At 40.9% G+C, this 22,225-nt stretch overlaps 2 protein-coding genes across 7 annotated transcripts in view; both read right to left on the bottom strand.

Moving 5' to 3' along the window:
- Positions 1-11,846, bottom strand: part of DYM (dymeclin) — a 239,778-nt gene extending 227,932 nt beyond the window's left edge. For 2 of the 6 annotated variants that reach the window (XM_014531964.1, XM_014531966.1), the window contains exons 1-2: positions 11,614-11,845; positions 1,378-1,569 (exon numbers count right to left, since the gene is read on the bottom strand). In XM_014531964.1, coding sequence (XP_014387450.1) covers positions 1,378-1,517 — 140 coding nt within the window. In that variant the 5' untranslated portion in view covers positions 1,518-1,569; positions 11,614-11,845. Of the gene's footprint in view, positions 1-1,377; positions 1,570-11,613 lie in introns of all 6 variants that reach the window. The other 4 variants (XM_014531962.1, XM_005884490.2, XM_014531965.1 and 1 more) reach the window with 3 other exon arrangements.
- A 6,111-nt stretch (positions 11,847-17,957) lies between these two features.
- Positions 17,958-19,871, bottom strand: LOC102251698 (chromosome unknown open reading frame, human C18orf32). The gene is made up of 2 exons (XM_005884488.2): positions 19,628-19,871; positions 17,958-18,807 (listed from the first exon to the last, which is right to left on the bottom strand). The coding sequence occupies exons 1-2, from the start codon at positions 19,790-19,792 to the stop codon at positions 18,742-18,744; spliced, it is 231 nt and encodes a 76-aa protein (XP_005884550.1). The 5' UTR covers positions 19,793-19,871; the 3' UTR covers positions 17,958-18,741.
- Between the last annotated feature and the right edge of the window lie 2,354 nt (positions 19,872-22,225).

The raw sequence follows: 22,225 nt of genomic DNA, 5'->3' as shown, positions 1-22,225 counted from the left end.
AAATAAAATATAAAATAAAATAAAAATGTCAGAATTCTCCTTCTTGCTTGCTCTGCTTCTAAGTCATCCACCTTCTTTGGGGCTCTGTTCATATTGCAACCCCTCCAAAATATTTTCCAGAATCCTGAAATCCTGCCTATCCCACACAGTCTCCATGTACCCTCTGATTTTTTACTTGCATATCTAGAATATGGCTGGAATTTGTATATCTGATTTTATAACTGAATTATTTTAAAAAAACAAAACAAGTCAGGAAGTAATAATTTCTGCTGAATGATGGAGTGATTACCACAATATTATACAATTAGAATATCAAAAAAAGTGAAAATCTGATCATGCCCTTTCTGATGAAAATCTTTCCATGGTTTCTACTGATATTAGGACAAAATCAAAACTCATTAATATTTTTCACCAGAACCCTCAAATCTTCCAAACCTCCTCCCTCACCACTCCTCTTAAGTTTCGCACACTTGACATGTCATTCCTCACCACTGGGCTTTCCTTATGCTGTTCCCTACCTGGACCAGTCCTCTCCTATTCCCAAGCCCCCTTTCCTCTGGCTCAGGAATCAGTTTAAACGTGAAATATTGGTTTTCACCTATCAAACTGACAAAGGTCAAAAAGTCTAAAAATGCATTAAATTGACAAAGGTGTGCGGAAATTTACCTTCTCACACATTGCTGGCAGTAGTATAAATTGTTACAACTTCCATGGAGCACAGTTTGGCAATATCTACCAAGATAACAACTGCATATGCAGTCTGACCCAGCATTTTTACTTTCTAAACTAGAGATATATTTGTATGCATGAGAAATAATGTATGTAGCATTATGTGTTACAGCAGAAGACTGGAAACAATCTACGTAAATGTCCACCAAGAGAAAACTGATTATATTCTATAAATATTCTGCAGACATTTAAAAGAAAAAGGCAGTTGCATATATGCTTAGATATATTTTAATTAAATGGGAAGAAAAAGCCAGAGATAGCAAGCAAAAAAAGAAAAAGCAAGATATGTGTAGTATGCTACCACTTGTGTTTAAACAATTTTGCAAAACTATATGAGATATATGCTTAAATAACCTTGTACTATCTTTAGAAGGATTAAAAAAAAAAACTGCTACCAGGAATCATCTCTGGGGAAGGGAGGTGGTTGTTGGTTGAGTGGAAGAAAAGAAAGAAAAACTTACTTCCTACTTTTCTACCTTTTGGATTTTCTACTGGTACATGTATGATAAACAGACAGGCAGATAATGGATGGATAGATGGATGGATAAATGGACAAAGAGACATTAAAAAAAATTTTTTTTAACTGAGCATACCACACAAATGTATGTGGCCCTCTATACAAATTTTAATCTCCAAGTGATCTCTTACCTGCTGGTTGGTGCAGGGAAAGAAAATGAGAGAAGCTGATTCCAGAACGGGTCATTCTCAGAGACAGATTCTGTGCCTGATAACTTTTTTAAGTACTCATTTTTAGGAAGATCACCAATTCTGCTGCTGTTTGATCCCATCTTCTAATCTGGTAGACAACTTGCCCTTAAACCTTCATTTCCAAAAGACAACCTAGAAAAAAATGAAAAGAAATTTCAAACTTATTCAAAATAATCCTCAAACTTTTCCTTCCCCTTGACCTAAATGTAAAAAAACTGTAAACATACTAGAGGAAATCAGAACCTTTCTTTATTTTTAAATATATGAGACATCAGATACAAAGTTACAAGGAGAAAAATGGAGCTAACATCTGTCTTAACCAACACAAACACAAAAGTCAGAATCTATACTTGTAGATCTTAGAATGGGCGTACCTCACGCCCCTAGGCAGCAACAACAGGGTACTATCTGCTGAGCAGAGTGAAGGCAGTGCCCGAAGCAGCTGAAATGCCCAAGGAACAAGCGAAGACTAGCCACTGAAGTACCCCTGTCAGAAAGTCCACCTGCTCCCCACCCTCACAGAAAGCAAAGCAGAGAACTGAGGTCCACTGGCATCTCTTCTGCCAAGGATCATAAAGCATCCCCTTTTATTTAATACTTACATTTTTATCTCATATCATTTTTGTCTCTTCAAAATAATTATAGGATTATGGAAGCAACCCAAATGTCCATCAGTAAATAAATGGATATCAAAAATTTTGTTATAGCCCTGACCAGTTTGGCTCAGTGGCTAGAGCGTTGGCCTGTGGACTGAAGAGTCCCAGGTTCGATTCCGGTCAAGGGCATGTACCTTGGTTGCGGGCACATCCCCAGTAGGGGGTGTGCAGGAGGCAGCTGATGGATGTTTCTCTCTCATGGATGTTTCTAACTCTCTATCCCTCTCCCTTCCTCTCTGTAAAATATCAATAAAATATATTTTAAAAAGAAAAGAAAAAGAAAAACCCTGTATCCAATCAGCTCGCCTCCTAAGAGTCCTATTGCTTTTCCCTCTTGCTGTGCCTCAAGACTTCCTAGGCTCTCAGCTCTTCTTTCTCTCCATTTGTCAGTAACTGAGCCTTTCTTCTCCTGGTTTCACTAGTGGCTTCCATGTTACTCTCAAACCTCTCCTAGTCCCAACTTCTGACCAGAATGCCAGTTCTACCTAGATCCCTAAGATACTGAAGATTTTTTTAAACTCAAGGATAACATATTTTAATTCTGTAACATATAAGCAATAATTTTGTGGGTAACAATGCCCCTCACATAAGTCTATACTAAAAACAAGAAGTATGCTATGGCTTATGCCATTAGAAGTAAACCTTTCAAAGGACCTGTTTTTCTAAATTTTTATTTATTGATTTTAGAGAGAGGAAGAGAAGGGAGTAGAGAGAGATGAGAGAAACATCAATTTGTTGTTCCACTTATCTATGTACCCAGTGGTTAACTCTTGCATGTGTCCTGACCAGGGATCGAACCACAACATGAGTGTATATGCTCTAACCAACTGAGCAACCCAGCCAGGGATTCAAAAGACCCTATTTTAATGCAATGTAGTCAAGAACATGTGTGTGCAAAACTGATTCCATCCTCCCTCTCAAAACCAGTTTGCCCTCTCAACTTCCACTACTCCCCTGAAGTTCTCATTATGTAAAAACTACCCTGGAATGTGATTTTTCTGTAGTATATATGACATATCTCCTGAGGTAGATTATCCTATATAATAAAAGGGTAATATGCAAACTGACCCTAATATCAGAAAGACTGGGAATGACTGGTCACTATGACACACACTGACCACCAGGGGGCAGACGCTCAATGCAGGAGCTGCCCCCTGGTGGTCAGTGCACTCCCACAGGGGGAGCTCTGCTCAGCCACAAGCCAAGCTGACAGCTGCCAGTACAGCGGTGGTGGTAGGAGCCTCTCCCGCCTCCTCAGCAGCGCTAAGGATGTCCGACTGCAGCTTAGGCCTGCTCCCCGCTGACAAGTGGACATCACCCGAGGGCTCCCGGGCTGCCAGAGTGATGTCTGACTGCCAGCTTAGGCCCAATTCCCCAGGGAGCGAGCCTAAACCAGCAGGTGGTCATCCCCCGAGGGGTCCCAGACTGTGAGAGGGCACAGGCCAGGCTGAGGGGACCCCCCCCCCCAGTGCACAAATTTTTCTGCACCGGGCCTCTAGTTCCTAATTAATAATTTAAAGTAAAAAAAAATTATTGTTGTTAAATAAGTGGATTGTACTCTCTTTACCTTCTCTCCTTCAGGAAGGATCTGAATGTGCTCTGGCTTGTGTTTTAACCTCTATGTGAGTGACCCCAGAACTAATATTTTATCCTGACTTCTCAGTCAAAATCCAAGCATAAATCTTTACTTAATGGCCATTTCAATTTGATGTCTTAATATCATCATAAATTTTAAAACAGATTTTAACATTGCCCCCCAAAATAAGCAACCCCTCCAAGCCTTTTTTCCTCAAATTCTCACTCACATAACCAACCATTCATTCCATAAATACCTATTACACACGTCCTATAAATGTCAGGTGTTATGCTGGAAACTGAACATGTAAAAATGATTAAGACCAAGTTCCTTGCCATTCATGAACCCAAAGCCTATTTAACACATATGGTATGTATCACAATGGAGTTATTTATACACAAAAAGCTATGAAAACACACAGGAGCATCTGAGACAGAGGGAACAGTATGTGCAATGGTACTTTTACTCGGCCAGATCTATGTCAGAAACTAGGCTAAGTGCTGTATAATTACTGCTTCATTTCGTCCCTATGAACAACTCTAAGAGGTGGTCATAATGTTCTCATTTTACAGATGAGGAAGCTAAGGTACAGAAGGGTTAAGTAACTTCCCCAAGGCCCCAGAGGTCATAAGTGGCAGAGCCAGGATTTGAACCCAGGTCATCTCATTCCAGAATCCCTGGTCTTTACTACACTATAGGGCAGTGATGGCAAACCTATGACACACGTGTCAGAGGTGACACACGAACTCATTTTTTTGGTTGATTTTTCTTTGTTAAATGGCATTTAAATATATAAAATAAATATCAAAAATATAAGTCTTTGTTTTACTATGGTTGCAAATACCAAAAAATTTCTATATGTGACACGGCACCAGAGTTAAGTTAGGGTTTTTCAAAATGCTGACACGCCGAGCTCAAAAGGTTCACCATCACTGCTATAGGGTGACTCCAATGACATCAACAAGTCCTGTGGGTTCTTCCACAACATCCACAGTGCTACATAGCGTCTTTCAAATCCATCTCTTCCTTTATATTCCCACTGCCTCCATGCTAGACCAGGCTTCTATAATCTCACATGACTTAGTGCAACAATATCCAGGTGTCTTTACTTCCAATCTTTCCACTTAGACTCACTGTTCGCACTCCACTACTGCATTAATCCTTAAAAGAAACAGGAAATTCAGTCCAGCATTGCAATGAAGAAAGGTTCTAGTGTGAGCTAGATTCTGTTAAGTCTGTATAAGAATCAGTCTGAATCTCCATTTACAACTTATAAAACCTCACTGCATTATGGGAAAAACAACAATACTTACAACTCATAAGATATTATAGGATGAAGCAAGATGATCCATACAATGCACTCAGCCCAGGCCAGTGTGGCTAAGTCAGCGGTTCTCAACCTGTGGGTCGCGACCCCTTTGGGGGTCGAAGGACCCTTTCACAGGGGTCGCCTAAGACCATCGGAAAACACATATGTAATTACATATTGTTTTTGTGATTAATCACTATGCTTTAATTATGTTCAATTTGTAACATTGAAATTGGGGGTCACCACAACATGAGGAACTGTATTAAAGGGTCACGGCATTAGGAAGGTTGAGAACCACTGGGCTAAGTGGTTAGTGTGTCAGCTCATGCACCGAAGGGTCTCGGGCTCAATTCCCGGTCAGGGCACATTGGGTTGCGCCAACGTGAATACAGAGGCAACCAATCAATGCTTCTCTCTCAGAAAGATGTTTTTCTCTCTCTCGCTCTCTCGCTCTCTCTCTCTCTCTCTCTCTCTTCCTTCCTCTAAGCATGTCCTCGGGTAAGGATTAAAAAACAACAACCTGGCACAGTGTATGATTAGCCAAATAAAAGGTCAAAAACAATTTATTTTTAATATTAGTAAAATAACCACTTTCGTCATTTCACTCAACAGCTCAAAAACATTCAATGATTCCTCAACTGTCTGACATTCAAGGCCCTCCACAGTCTGAAAGATCACTTTCCAACTACCATCCAAACCAGTAGCTCTCAAACTTAAATGTACATGAAAAACACCTGAGAAGCATGTGGCTAAAAATACAAATGCCTGGGCCTCAAAAAATTCAGAATATCAGGGTAGGACCCAGGCATCTGGATTTTCTAAAAAGCATTCACAGCCCAGCCACGGTGGCTCAGTGGTTGAACGTCAACCTATGAACCATGAGGTCACAGTTCAATTCCCAGTTAGGGCACATGCCAGGGTTGCAGGCTAGATCCCCAGTGTGGGGTGTGCAGGAGGCAGCCAATCAATGATTCTCTCTCATTACTGATGTTTCTATCTCTCTTGCCATCTACCTTCCTCTCTCTGAAATCAATAAAAATATTTTTTTAAAAAAGGAATGACACTTGAAATTAAAAATAAGATAAAAAATTCAATAGAAAGGAGGCCAAGGAAACTGCCATAATAAATTTTAAAAAAGAAGACAAACAGATGGAAAACAGGAGACTGAACATTAGAAGACCTATTTAGAAGGTCTTAACAATTACAGGAGTTCTAAAAAGATAGCACAAACAAAACAGAGGGATGTTCCTGCCAAGTCAGAAACTGTGCAGGGCCTGAGAGTTACCTTACCTTGTGTGCATGCTAATAACAAAGGCAACGAAGATGAGAAGCCTCTGGGACACAGACAAAAACAACTCATCACGCACAGCAACAGCGGTGGCCAGAGTAACACCCTGCATTAGTTTCCTGGGGCCCAATCCCCACAGGTCTTTCAAAGCATTTGGTAAAAGTCAGTAATATGTTCATGGAAAAATAAGCAAATGGTGGGGGCAGGTGGGCATGGAAACAAGGTAAATTACTCAGCTCAGCAGTGAGCAATATTTATGTAGTCAAAATAATGTAAACACTAACTTAACCAAGAATTTGTATATATCTATACTAGATGCCTGGTGCATGAATTCATGCACAGGTCGGGTCCCTTTGGGGCTGATCAGCCCGTCGCTCCCAGTCCCGATTGGGGCTGATCAGGGCCAGCCGGCCAGGGGGAGGGACTGCGGGAGGTTGGCTGTGGGAGTGCACTCACCACCAGGTGGCAGCTCCCGCATTGAGCACCTGACCCCTGGTGGTCAGTGCACGTTATAGCGACTGGTCTTAAGGAGCTCGTTAACTCAAATTACTCTATCAACTCAATGCAAAAAATCAGCCGAGAGACAGCTGGGATCTCAAAAAACTCGTTAGTCGGTACACTCGTAAGTCAAGGCCCCACTGTATATAATTATCTGTACTGGAAAGCCCAGAAGTAGGGGAAGGAGGAGGTCATGCATGCATTTACCATAACAAGGAGTCAATGGGTATTATCTAAAATTGATAGATCACAAAATAGACATTTAGACAATTATAAACACAGTTAAAAGCAGTTGCCTCTGAGGCCCAGGCGAAGAAAGAAGGATACTGCTGGTTTTTTATAATATACCTTCTAGTATTACCTCAACATGCAAGTATTACTTTAAGTAGAAAAGTTAACTTTTAAATAAGTTAGGAAGAATGTGCTTTACTATTTCACAATCATTGATTCATATAAACAACTCAATGTGCAAACACTAAAAGAACAGTGCAGCGTTGCAAAACAAACTAGCACTACTGAAGAGATATCATATTATGGTAATATAAGTACCAGGAGTCTGCTGATATTTCCTGAGTGCCCTCTATGTGGCCAGCACAATGCTAAATGGCAACGTTAAAACTGGGAGTGGAGTTTATTTACAGTTGAGGAAGAGAAACAGATAAGCGGACATGAAATGATAATATGGCAACCATTCAAGACTTAGTGAAAGCTTCCCAGGAGTCATGCCATAAAAGCTGAGACCTGAAGGGAAAGATGGGTTGTCTTGGTTGGGGGGTTCAGAAAATTTTCAAAGTGAAGAGAATAGCATGTGTCAAGGCCTAGGGGTAAGACAGAAACAGACAGGGCCCATTCCAGGAATTTAAAGAAGTTCAACATGGCTGGAGTGGGAGAGAATCAAAGTGGAAGCAAACAAGGCCAGAAAGCAAGCTGCTGCTTCATGCGTTATGGCAGCGGTTCTCAACCTGTGGGTCACAACCCCTTTGGCAGTCGAACGACCCTTTCACAGGGGTCGCCTCAGACCATCCTGCATATCAGATATTTACATTATGATTCATAACAGTAGCAACATTACAGTTATGAAGTGGCAGCAAAAATAATTTTATGGTTGGGTCACAACATGAGGAACTGTATTTAAAGGGCCAGAAGGTTGAGAACCACTGCGTTATGGGGAGACTTACTCAAGGACATGCCTACTTTGCCCATTGTAACTCTAAAGTTGTATACATCCCTGAGTCTTCTAGATCAGTGAAGTCTTCCCCTATACACTGATGATTTCAAAATATCCATGACCAGTCCAGAACTGTCTTGCGGGTGACATACCATTTATCTGTCTGCCTGCCATACATTATCCTCTGGGTGACAATGTGCCCAGTACTGAACTGTGTATCCTCCCCTATCCATCTCCAATTTCTCTTTTTCACTCTACCCATTCAGATATCCAAGTCCAGAAACCTGAGAGAGGAGAAAGAAAAACTAGTATTTGGAGTGTACTAGTATTATGTTGCCAGATACATAAGAAATATTTTCATTTAATTCTAACAAGCATCTAAAGTAAATATTAGCTCCATTTTACAGTTGAGAATGCTAAAGCTCAAAAAGATTGAGTAACACACCAAGGCACATATATAACACAACTAGGATTCAAACCTAGAAATCTGGGAAGTGTGTAGGTTATTCTTGAGTTCACAGAGAAACTAATTATGAAGTATGGTAGAAACACCAATCGCCTACCTCAATCTCCAGACCTTCCTCTCTTATAGTAACAACTCCTATTTTTGGCTGAGCACATTCCTGTCCAGCTAAGATACATTTCCCAACCTCTCTTGCAGCCAGAAAGATCACATGACTAAGTATTGGTTATCACTGAATTACACAGAACTTCCCTTAAGAGTGTCCAGCCACCTCTCTGTCTCTTCCTCCATCCTGCTACTTGGATACTAGCAAGACCACCAGCAGCCATCCTGGACCCAGAAATCAAGAGCCACACCCCAGGGATGACAGAATAAGAAACTGGAAAGAGCCCAGCCAGTGTGGCCCGTTGGTTGAGAGTCAACCTATGAATCAGGAGGTCACGGTTCAATTGCCGGTCAGGGCACATGCCCAGGTTACAGGCTCCATTCCCCAGTGAGGGGTGTGCAGGAGGCAGCCAATCAATGATTCTCTCTCATTATTGATGTTTCTAGCTCTCTCTCTCCCTCTCCCTTCCTCCCTGAAGTCAATAAAAATATTTTTTTAAAAAAACACACAGAAAACAGCCCTGGCTGGTTTGGCTCAGTGTATAGAGCGTTGGCCCATGGACTGAAGGGTCCTGGGTCCAATTCCAGCGGGGCATGTGCCTCGGATGCAATATAGTGTTACTGACTATAGTCACCATGCTATACATCACATTCGGAGGACTTATCTTATAACTGGAAGTTTGTACCTTTGAACCACCTTCACCTATTCTGCCTCTACCGCCCCTCTCCCCAACCAGCCTGGTGTCTGCATTTCTGTCCTAGCTGGTTTGGGCAGAAGTGGATAGAGTGTTGGCCTGTGGACCAAAGGGTCCTGGGCTCGATTCCGGTCAAGGACATGTACCTTGGTTTCAGGCTCCTCCCCCACCCAGGCCCTGGTCCAGGCATGTGCAGGAGGCAACCAATCAATGTGTGTTTCTCACATCAATATTTCTGTCTTTCCCTCTCTCTCTTCTACTCTCTAAAAACCAATGGAGAAATATCCTCAGGTGAGGATTTAAAAAAAAACAAAAAGGAAAACAATTCTATTTTTCAGCGTCTAACATCAAAGTGTTTGCACTGCTTATTCCCTTGTATAAAACAAATGCCACATTTAAAAAATAAGTCCTAGATACTGATATTAAGAGCTTACTATTAAAGGTTAGGTGTGATAATGGTATTGTGGGTCTATTAAAAAGAGAGTGGCCTGGCCAGCGTGGCTCAGTGGTTGAGCGTCGACCTATGAACCAGGAGGAGGTCATGGTTCGATTCCTGATCAGGGCACATGAGCCCCAGCTGGGGATGTGCAGGAGGCAGTCGATCAACGATTCTCTTTCATCATTGAATTTGCTATCTCTCTTTCCCTCTCCCTTCCTCAATGAAATAAATACAGATGTATTTTTTTAAAAAAAGAGTGACTAACTATTCTACAGATATACAGTATACTCAAATATTTACAAATGAAATGGCATACTGATGATCTGCTTTAAAATAATTGGGAGTAGGGATATGAATGGATAGGGGTATAGATAAAACTAAGTTACCCTGAGTTACTAACTGATGGAGTTGAGGAATGGGTACATGGGGGTATATTATTCCACTGCTTGAACTTTTCTATATTCAAAGGGTACAAGAACAAAGACTTGACCCATCAAATAATATAGACCTCTTAATATATTTAATAGTTGCATCTCCTTCCTGTAACATTGCCCCACCTCAATTCTCTGCCATGTAATCCACCTGCAACTGAAAGTTTCATCAATTCTTTTTTTTTTTAAATATTTTATTGATTTTTTACAGAGAGGAAGGGAGAGGGATAGAGAGTTAGAAACATCGATCAGCTGCCTCCTGCACACCCCCTACTGGGGATGTTCCCACAACCAAGGTACATGCCCTTGACCGGAGTCGAACCTGGGACCCTTGAGTCCGCAGGCTGACGCTCTATCCACTGAGCCAAACCGGTTAGGGCTCATCAATTATTCTTTAATCCTCACGTCATTCTTCCTTGTGTAGTAACCTTATGAGATTCAGCAAGTCACCTCACCTCTAAGAGACTTCATCTGCAGAATGGGAATATTTGTACTTGCCCAGTCTATCTGCGTTGCCCAGTGGATTACCTAAAATACAAACTACAGAGCAGAATGGTCACTCTGGAAACCTATATAGTTATAAACTTCAAGCTCGCCAGCCACCATTTACTGATTCCTACGGATTCTCTAGCTCTGTTCCTCTCCTGAGCCCTCAACTCATCAGCCCAATGCCTTGCTCCTCTGTAAGGTTGCCCTGCGCTGCACCCCTCCGCCCCCCATGTTTTCCTCTCTTTCAGCACGTGCCTTCTCACTACACACCTCTCCCTCCGACCTCCTTTCTCCCCTTTCGAGAATCCCACGCCAACTGCCCTGCTAGTCAGTCTCTCGCGTGCACCCCTTTGCTGGCCCTATTACATCCATCCTATCACTTTTCTACCTCTTTCCGGCACTTTCATCCTATCGGCTTGATCACCCACTACCCTCAATCCCCACTGCTGACCCCCCCAACCCCTCATCGTTCAAAACACTTGGGCTAATTCCCACTCTCACCCTCAGCTAAAGCACAATCGCTAGGTGTCAGGGGACGGGTGAGGGGAGGAGGAGTGACTGCCATGGGGTATGGTGTCCTTTCGGGGTGATAAAAATGTTGTAGAATCAGCTGCACACCTCTCTGGATATGCCAAAAGCCACGGAGTTGTACTTCAACTGTATCTTTAAAAGTGAATTGAATGGTATGTGAATTACGTCTCAATAAAAATGTACTTGTCAAAAAAGAAAAAGTAAACACTACTGCCCGCCCTGCCTAGCACACGCCCATTTGTCAGACCGATCTCCCGAATGGCCGACCTGCTCCTGGGGAGCCCCCCCAACTCCCGGGATTACACCCCCCTCACCGCTCCGCCCTCAGCGCCCCGGTACCCGGGGCGGAGGGAGGGGCCTGGGGCACAGCCTCTCCCGGGGGCCGTCCCCCACTGGCCGGAAGGGACCCTTCTCCGCCTCCGTGGCGGCGCTGCCCCCAGCTCCTGACGCTGACCGGGGGAGGGGGAAAGGGTGTCCCCCAATCCGCTCTGCCAAGGAGCTGGGGGCCCGGCCGGCCTCCCAGCCCACCTGTCTCAGCCGGCAGGGAGATCCGCTTCCAGCTCACGGACGAGCGAGTGGCAGAGGCTCAGGCCTCCATGTTTCCGCGTCTCTGCAACTCCGGCTCCGGCTCGGCTCCAGCCCGGGCCGCGTCGGTGCGGAGGCCCGGAGGCTGGGAGAGAAGAGGGAAGCGTCCGAGAACGCAGCTGGGAACCGAACGGCAGGGCGCGCACCAGCCGGTGATCACGTGGCGCGTGGCGCGCGGACTTCTGGGAGATGTAGTCCTTCAGGCGTTAGTAGCCCCCCCCCCCCCCCCCCCCCCCCCACCAGGGCAACTGCATAGCCACGTGGCAAAATTCAGAAGCGGCTTGGCCTCTCTGGTGCTGGAGTCCTTACCACTTATTCTGGTGGCTTAACTTTATTAACACTCCTCTTCATTCCAACCGAATAATCATTCCGAAGTCAAGCAATTCCCCTGGAGGGCTCTGAAAAATTGGAGAATAGCACTTTCAGCATTTTATCCATTGTTAAATTTTTTAACTTTGTTCTTATTCAAGCCCTTTTATTGAGGGCTAACTTTCAGAAAGTAATTTTTGATGGAGGCAGTTAACAGGTCTAAAACTGCAATATTGTCAAAAAGTTTTATTATTAAAAAACTGCAATTTGTCTATTTTTTCTTTTATTGCCTGTGCCTTTGGCATCACATCCAAGAAATCACTGCCAAATTCAATGTTGTGAAGCTTTTCCCCTATATTTTCTTATAAGAGTTTTATGTTGTAGCTCTTATGTTTAGGTCTTTGATCCATTTTGTGTTAACTTTTTTATAGAGTATTAGCTAAGGCTCCAACTTTATTCTTTTGCATGTAGATACCCAGTTTTCTCAGTACCATTTGTTGAAAAGACTTCCTTCTCCCCATTGAATGGTCTTGGAACTCTTGTCAAAAATTAGTTAGCCATATGTAAAAGGTTTATTGCTAATCCCTCTATTCTCTCTATTCTGTTTCATTGACTTATATGTTTGTTTTTGTGACAGTACCACACTGTTTTGGTTACTTCAGCTTTGTAGTAAGTTTTGAAATCAGGAAGTGTGCATCCTCCAACTTTGCTCTTCTTTTTCAAGATTGTTGTGGTTTTTCCATTTCTGCAAAATACATCATTGGGATTTTAATACGGATGGTATTGAATTTGGGTAATACTGACATCTTAACAATATTCTGTTACTGTCTTCCAACTCAAGAATATAAAATGTCTTTCCCATAATAAGTAGCATCTTTCATTTCTTTCAGTTTATTTCAATAATATTTTGTAGTTTTCATTGTCTTTTTTTAAATGCTTTATTTTAAAGCAAGAGGAAGAGAGAGAGAGAGAGAAAAAAAAACACTGATGTGAGAGAGTCAACAATTAGTTGCGTCCCACACGTGCCCTGACTGGGGATAACACCCTCAACCTAGGTATGTGCCTTGATCAGGAATCGAACCCTCAACCTTTTTGGTTTTCATTGTCTCAAGTCTTTCACTTTCTTAGTCAAGTTAATTCCTAAGTTTTTTTCTCTTTGATATTATAGTAAATGTAATTATTTTCTTAATTTCCTGTTCAGATATTTAATTGTTGGTGTATAACAATGCAACTGATTTTTGTGTTGACTTTTTATCCTGTTACTTTGCTGAATTCAATTTTTTAGTGCTAACAGTCTTTTGTGGAATCTTTAGGGTTTTCTATTTACAAATCATCTGTGAACAGAGATAATTTTACTTCTTTTCCAATTTGAATAACTTTTATTTCCTTTTCTTGCTTAATTGGATAGAAATTCCTGTACTATCCAGGCAAAAGGCCGTCATCCTTGCCTTATTCCTGATCTATTGAGTGTGAGGCTTGTTGTGGGTTTTTCACATATACTTTCATTATGTTGAAGTAGTTTTCTTTTATTGCTAATTTGTTAAGTGTTTTTGTCATGAAAGGGTATTGAATTTTATCAAACGCTTTTTTCTGTATCAATTGAGATGACCATGTGGGTTTTCTCACTCCATTCTGAACATCTTGCATTCTAGGAAAAGTCCACTTGGTCATGCTATATAATTCCTTTTTTTTTCTCCAATGTCTTTTTGTTGATTTCAGAAAGGAAGGGAGAGGGAGAGAAAGATAGAAACATCAATGATGAGAGAGAATCATCGATTGGCTGCTTCCTGCATGCCCCCTACTGGGGATCCAGCCTGAAACCTGGCCTTGTGCCCTGATTGGGAATCAAACTCGTGACCTCCTGTTTCATAGGTTGATGCTCAACCACTGAGCCACACAGGCAGGGCATAATCCTTTAACTATGTGGTGAATTTGGTTTGCTAGTATTTTTTTGAGGATTTTTGCATTGATATACATAAGAGATACAGGTTATCTCTTATGCATATCAATGTCATTTTTTTTTAATGTTAGGAAATGTTATCTTCGATATTTTGGAAAAGTTTGAGAATGATTGATGTTCTCCTTTAAATGTTTGGTAGAATTCACTAGTGAAGCCATAAGGTCCAGGGCTTTTCTTTGTTGGGAGATTTTTTTATTACTAATTCAGTTCCTTTACCAATTATATGTCTCTTCAGGACTTCTATTTCTTCATGATTTAGTCTTGGGAGGTTTTGTTTTTCTAAGAATGTGTGTGTGTTTTTTTAATCTAGGTTATCCATTTTGTTGGTGAACAATTGTTCACAGTACTCTTATCCATTTTATTTTTGTAGCATCAGTAGTAATTCCACTTCCATTCCTGACTTTAGCAATTGGAGTCTTTACTCTCTTTCTTAGTCAGTCTAGCTAAAGATTTGTCAATTTTGTTGGTCTTTTTGAAAAGCCATCTTTTGGTTTCATTGTCTCTATTTTTTTCTCTATTTTGTTTATCTCTGTTCTAATCTTTACTATTTCCTTCCTCTGCTAGCTTTGGGTTTCTTTTCTAGTTCTTGAAATTGAAAGTTGTTGATTTAAGATCTTCCTTCTTTTTTAATGTGTTTATAGCTATAAATTCCCCCCTAAATACTGCTTTCACTGTGTCCCATAGGTTTTGGTATGTTATATATTTCGTTTCATTTGTCTCAAGATATTTTCTAATTTGCCTTTTTATTTCTTCTTTAAGAGTTTATTGTTTAACTTCTACAAGTTTGTAAATTTTCTAGTTTTACTTTTGTTATTTTTAATACTTTTGTTATTTCCAACTTCCTCCCATTGTGGTCAAGGATACTTTATATGGTATCGATCTTTCAAATCTATTGAGACTTGATTTGTGGCTTAACATATGATCTATCCTAGAGAATGTCCCACATGCTCTTGAGAATATGTATTCTGTTGTTGTTGGGTATTGTTCTGTATGTGTCAGATTTAATTGGTTTATTGTGTTATTCAAGCTCTTTCCTTATTTTTCTTCTGTCTGGTTCTATTCATAATTGAAAGTGAGGTAGTAAAGTCTCTGACTATTATAGAACTATCTATTTCTCCCTTCAATTCTGGCAATTTTTGCCTCATATTTTAAGGGTGTGTTCTTAGGAGTAAATATAGTGTTTTTGAAACATAAAAAGACAGTGAACAACCTAGTATCTACTGATCTTCAAGATATACTTTTTCTTTTAAAGATATACTTTTAATTGGAAAAAAAAACTCAAACAGTGCATATGGTATGTTACTTTTGTCTTAATAAAATACATACACCTGTATGTATTTGCTTGTGCATGCAGAGACTATCTCTGGAAATATAAAGAAGCTGGGAGGGCCTTAGTCCTGTGGCTGTGTGGGGGAGTTGGGTACCGGTGCACCGGTGTTAGCCTTCAAAACCCCCATGTGGTCGCTGTCACGTTCTCCTTCCCTCACTGGGTCTGAGTACCACAGCGGTGGGAATACTTTTTCTCCTGAAGGAAGATTATTTCAAGTGGAATATGCCACCGAGGCTATCAAGCTTGTTCTGCCGCCATGGGGATCCAGACACCCGAGGGGGTGTGCCTAGCTGTGGAGAAGAGAATTGCCTCCCCGCTCATGGAGCCAAGCAACATTGAGGAAGGTGTGTAGAGAGTGATGCTCACATAGGTTGTGCCATGAACGGGCTAATTGCTGCTGCGAAGGCTTTACAGCAGTGATGGCGAACCTTTTGAGCTCGGCGTGTCAGCATTTTGAAAAACCCTAACTTAACTCTGGTGCCGTGTCACATATAGAAATTTTTTGATATTTGCAACCATAGTAAAACAAAGATTTATATTTTTGATATTTATTTTATATATTTAAATGCCATTTAACAAAGAAAAATCAACCAAAAAATGAGTTGGTGTGTCACCTCTGACACGCGTGTCATAGGTTCGCCATCACTGCTTTACGGTAATTGAGAAAGCCAGAGTGGAGACACGGAACCATTGACTCACCTACAATTAGACAATGACGGTGAGTGTGACCCAGGCCGTGTCCAATCTGGCTCTACCGTTTGGAGAAGGTGCAGATCTGGGTGCCATGTCTCGTCCCTGTGGAGTGGCACTGTTATTGAAGGAGTTGATGAGAAAGGACCTCCGCTGTTTCATAGGGCCCATCAGGGACCTTTGTCCAGTGAGATGCTTGAGCAGTTGGCTCTGCTTCAAAGGGTGCCCAGAGCTCCTTGCAAGTTTACCACAAGCCTATGACTGAAAGAAGCCATCACGTCTTCACTCATCCTCCTCAAACAAGCAATGGAGGAGAAGCTGAATGCAATTAACACAGAGCTAGCTGCTGTGCAGCCTGGTCAGACTGTCCTCAGGTTCACAGGAGAAACTTGGAGAGGCCATGAAGGGCATTTAAGGAAGTGTGCTCCTCAGAACTTCTCTGGGGCAATTTCAGTTCTCCTGATTGCCCTGAGCTTTTATTTCCAGCTCCTATTCCTTGGAAAATATCGGGTGTATGTGCATTTTTAAAATGACGTCTGTACATAAAGGCAATTCAAGAAAGAAATAAAGAGAAACTTAAAATAAAAAAATGAGAAAAAAGAGGAAACCGGTAACCTTGATTGCCTCCTAGGAGGGGAACTAGGTGCCTGGGCACCAGGGTGGGAGGAAGGAATCTTTATCTGTGTACGCTCTTCTACCTTATGAATTTTGTATAAAAAATAAGTACACTTAATTTGAAATGCTGTAGACTGGAAACTAAAAAACAAACAAACAAAAGTAGTATACAGTTCATATGAAAAGGATCCTAGAAGATATTCGATGACTGTAAACTCAGTATGTAGGACAAGCCACTAAGAGCTTGCTTGTATTCCAAAAGTTCCGTTCAGAGATGATGCCGTAAAGGGGAAAGAGCAGGGGCTAAGTATTCATGATGGTTTGTTCAGACCCTTCTTTCTAAAAGTATTTAAGGTGACTTGCAAACACATGTAACCCATAAAACTGCAACACTAATCACAGGAAAGAAGGGTGGGGGCATGAAGCAAAGCTGTGACTCGGAGCCAGTAGTGAGTTCTAGGCCCAAAAGGACGAGGAGGGGGAGAGGTTAGTGGAAACTGAAGGGAGTCATGTGGAGTGGGCCACCTTGGAGTGCATTTTGGCTGAGGAACACACCTGGTCTAAGAGACCCAGAAGGGTTGAACCAAGGGAATAAATACCCTAACCCCACTCCTCCCTCCCATCCCTGCTGCAGATCCCCACTGGCCAGGCCCAACAGAACGCAGAGGCCATGGAAAGTCTGTTGATGGAGTCCATGCAGCTTTCTTGGGCAGCAAAGTAAGGTGAAAGGAGCAGAGATTTGGAGAGGCAAGTGGAAGACGTGCGGCACACTCATCATGATATAAATACCGATTAATGACTTAACCAATAGTTACACAAACCTATATGGAGGATGTGTGGGAGAAGTAGAGGAAACACATTGTAAGATAGCTATCTCTCAGCCATGGAAGGAAGTCAGTAATGTGGAAAGTTGACAGTTCCAAAAATAGCAATATATATAAAACTTAGAAATATAGAGATAAAACATAAGACAAAAGCAACAGCTAAATGAGTAAAGCCTTTGGGGACTAAGGGAGTAGAGACATTATACATCTTGCAATATTATTTGCCCTGTCTGGTTTGGCTCGGTGGATAGAGCGTCAGCCTGCGGAATGAAAGGTCCCAGGTTTGATTCCGGTCAAGGGCATGTACCTTGGTTGCAGGCACATCCTCAGTTGGGGGTGTGCAGGAGGCGGCTGATCAATGTTTGATTTTTTTTTCTCTATCCCTCTCCCTTCCTCTCTGTAAAAAATCAATAAAAAAATAAAAACAAAAATAAAAAGATATATTTAATAAAAACAAAGGAATGTTAAGAAAATTGCTAGAAGGCTACACAAAAGAACTAACAGTGGTTACATCTGTGGAGAGGGAATGATAGTGAAAGAACATGAACTTTTCATTAAATTAAAAAATAATATATTATTGTCTCAGAACTGTCCAGATGCCAGCACGCTATTATAATTCTGCTTTCTGGTATGGTGAAAAATGTCCCTTTTAAGAAATATTTAAACTTAAAAAAAAAGAAAAAGAAAAAAGCCAAACCCCAACCACAAGCTGAACTGAATATTTAATACATTCTGTAGGAATAGAAGGAATGCAACAAAGATTAGAATTTTATAGTATACGTTAGACATTTATGTAAAAACTGTTCCATTTTTCCCAAAGAAATTTCCTCAATTTCTTGTCGTTGCTATTTTCTTCGGAGCAATAACCTGTAATTTCTACTCTTGCAGATAAGGGGCTCCATTGTGTTGGGCAGTAATTATAACTTTATGTTTCAAGTCATTATCACCTCCAAACACTCCCTTTCATTTATTTCACTGCCCAGTCTCACTGTACTGTTTCATAGTGAAAACACATGCCACTCAAATTCAAAGAGCCTGAACAGAAGCTAGAAGCCCAAGGATGCTTAGGGACCGATGTAGTAACAATGTCTACTGGCACAAACCTCCTATTCATTCATACTATTACAGCTACGTTAATGAAAAAGGAACTCGGGAATGAGATCATTAACTATAACTAAATACATTCTAAATATAAATACCATGTGTTTCCTGATCAGTATCAGGCAAACATCTAAACCATCCACCCCTAGTTCTAAGAGAAAAAGGTCAGAGACAATTACAAAGAAGGTGCTTCACATTATTAGGTCCATTTTGAAAACAAGGAGGTTCCTGAGTCAATGCCTTTAGTCTTTCTTTTTATCAGAGATTTCTGTCGATCCTGATGTTGGTAATCCATTTATGTCTGCACCCTAAAATGAAAAAACATTTTAGAGATTATTACGAGACACTCATCATAAGAGATACTCTCTTTGAAAACAGTCGACAAACTTCAGAATGAAAAAGCTCTGCTTCTAGAATTATGCAGGATGGCTTAGTGCAGTTGAACACAATCGAAGTTGAACGTAACAAGCATCATTGCTAAAAACAACAGGTTGTCTCTAAATAGTCATTTAAAAATAATAACTTCATTTTGTAAAAAAATAAAATAAAATAACCTCTACGATCCTCCTAAATTAAGTCTCCCATCAAAATTATCAACCAGGGAAACTGGCTTTTTTTCATGTCATCTCTTCGCACCCATGAGCTAGTCACCATTACTCTCAGCAGCCAAGAAATACTGGCTATTAGCTTGGCCATTGGCAAGGAGCAACTGCATTAATCAGAGGCCTAGTTTAAAACTTTAGTTTAAACCAACTGTTAATTACTTTAAAAAACAATACCCAAATTCCTTATTTTTTTTTCAAATTATAAGAGAAAGTTTATTTAGAAAGTTATAAAGGTAGTAGAAGTGAGCCAGCTGGGCTGCACAGGCTCAGGAAACAAGCCCTTGGAGCTTCGAAGAGGGAAAGACAAAGGTAACTCCCCCAGGAGGAAAAACAGGGGCCGGAAAGGCTGGGAGGGAAAGCCAACCCCCCACACTCCCACCTCCAGTTAAAAAAGAAAGAAATTAAGACACATTGATGAAGCTTCTGGTTCCAAGAACTTGCCTTTCCAAAAGCCAAATAGTTTACCCTGACTGTACCACCCCCTCACCCAGCCTTCCTAGTCGAGGTATTTTAATGTCCTTACCTTATAGCCTATTTTGCCTTTGCTTGTATCACTGGATTCTTGCACAGCTTTTCTAGGCCATATGCGACTAACAAAGGGGGAAATCAGAGGGTATATGTATGGCTCCAGGAACTTTTTGTAGATCCAGAGCAGAACTGGAATGACGATACAAGGAATGCACACCATTGTCCCAGGTGGGAGCTCCTGAGCTGATAGACGCAAAGAAAAAACAAATTAGTTCCTCACAGATTAATGACTAAAGGAATTTAGCAAGATTAGGATGTTCGAAAGGATTATTTCTACACTGAACGAAAAACTTAGATCATACTATTAGCTAAATGCAAGAACCTATTAAAGATACTGCTATCTGCAAGGTAAAGGAATAATAGGTGGTAGGCATGAAAATAACAGCGACGTTCCCGCTTCCAAATCTAACCAATCACTGCTCCCCAACCATAAATTTAATGATAAAGACGCCAACATCTGCTAGGTGCTAGGCAGTTTAATGCTTTGCATATACAGTTGGCCCTCTGTATCCCCAGGTTTTGCATCATGGAGTCAACCAACCCCAAATCGAAAACATTTGAAAAGAAAATCCCAGAAAATTCCAAAAAGCAAAACCTGAATTTGCTATGCACAGAGCACCTCGCTAAATCCACGCAAATGAAGTGATGTGTAGGCATACTGGAGCCTATTTACAAACACCACACCTTTTATATGGGAGACTTGCGCACCCAGGAATTTTGGTATGGGGGAGGGGGGTGGTGGAAGGGTTTCCTGGAACCAATCCCTTGAGGATACTGAAGGACAACTGTATAACTCATTTATTCAAAACCCAGTGAGGTCGGGTATCTCTGCATCTTAATTTACACATACAGCAAAGGAATGCACAAAACATTAAGGAACTTGGTAATTATGACTTAATTAGCCAAACCTACAATGCTAAGGGCAAACATTATACTTTGCAAGGCTTCTAAGCTGCAAACTGGTTGGCCTTTTCCAGGCAAGAATTCTCCCTTGATATAACTGCTTTTCCTTTTTAGTGGCAATTAAGTTGTACTGTGTAATAAAACTATTTATTTGTTTATTTATTATTTTTATATAAGTAAATTGTTTATTATTAGTATAAGGAAATTGTTCATTTCCAAAAATTAACACATCTGATTTCCTTGATAATTACAAATCTTAGAATTTCTCAAAATCAGCAATTTATTGAAAAAGAACAAATGCTACTTCCACAAAACACTATTAAACCAAATACTGCTTAAATTTACAAGAATTTTCAATCCCTTAGAGTAGGCCTTAAAAATGAAGACGCTTTGCCCTGGCTGGTGTTGCTCAGTTGGTTGAACAGCACCAAGAAGTTGCCGGTTGATTCCCAGTCAGGGCACATGCCCGGGTTGTGGGCTCCATCCCCAGTAGGGGGCGTGCAGGAGGCAGTTGATGGATGGTTCTCTCATTGCTGTTCCTCTCTCTCCCTCTAAAAATCAATAAAAACATTAAAAAAAAAAAAAAAAAGCCCAACAACTGAGAAGCTTCAGAACACTGAATAAGGCTAGTAATTCAGGATGTTAAAATTTCATCATGACTACACTAAGACAATTTAAAATTATTCACAATACAAGTGAACAATGGCACAGACAATTCAATCTTAATGACTTTGAAATGAATTACAAGAGCTACAAACAAAAATCCAGATGTACATCAATGAATGAAGAGCTATTTTACAAGGGATTCATAACCATTTTTTAAAAAGGTCCCCTAGTCAAATTAAAGTAACCACTTAAGAATTTACCAAAATATTTAAAAGCCAAATGAATGGTGAGTCTTTTTCACTGTTTTTCAAGGAATCATTATTTTTGTCCATACACATTTAGAATGTGATCTGGGATACTGAAAAGGCGGTGTGGTTTAGGTGCTGCACACTCTCACAGGTGCCACAGCATCATCAGGCTGACTGGCTGGCAGCTGCCTGGATGTGAGATGTTTCCCCCACTTTCTATACGGTGTTCTTGGGCAAATTATTTAACTAGTCTGTGCCTGAATCCCCTGGTGTAAAATGTAGACAATAAGGATACCTACCTCACAGGGATGGGGATTATATAAATTAATATGCATACAAAGCTCAGAAGAGTGTCTGCATATAGTAAGTGCCATGAAATCGTTACCAAAAAAAAAAAAAAGCCAAAAATGGTGACCTGCCCAAAGTTCACACAAAGGTAACAAGTAACTAGAGGTGGCTAAGACCAGAATGCGAGGTCCGGTTTCCTAGCTCTGGTCTCTACCCCTTCCCCAAACACACTGATTATGCTAATTATCCCCCTACCAAACCTCCCAAACCAACTAAATCCTTCCCAACAACTGGCAAGCTGATGACTGGCAGTCCCTCCATCATAAAGGTTCATTTTTACCTACTTGTAATTGTGTTTTAAATAAACTCTCGAGAATAAATACTCATCAGTTTTGTCAAACTTAAGGCTTTTATCAAACTTTTTAGCTCTCTTCAGAATGAAGCTACTGTATTTCATCTCTAAATCGTCCTGATTCTTCGATGATGGAAACGGTGGTTAGAAAGGTGAAACGGTGGCTTGGAAAGGTCGCGAAGGTGGCTACGATAAA

Source organism: Myotis brandtii, unplaced genomic scaffold (assembly GCF_000412655.1).
Source record: "Myotis brandtii unplaced genomic scaffold, ASM41265v1 scaffold833, whole genome shotgun sequence".
NCBI lineage: Eukaryota > Metazoa > Chordata > Mammalia > Chiroptera > Vespertilionidae > Myotis > Myotis brandtii.
The sequence above is the reverse complement of the archived record's forward strand: the minus strand, read 5'-3'. Positions and strand labels throughout refer to the sequence as shown.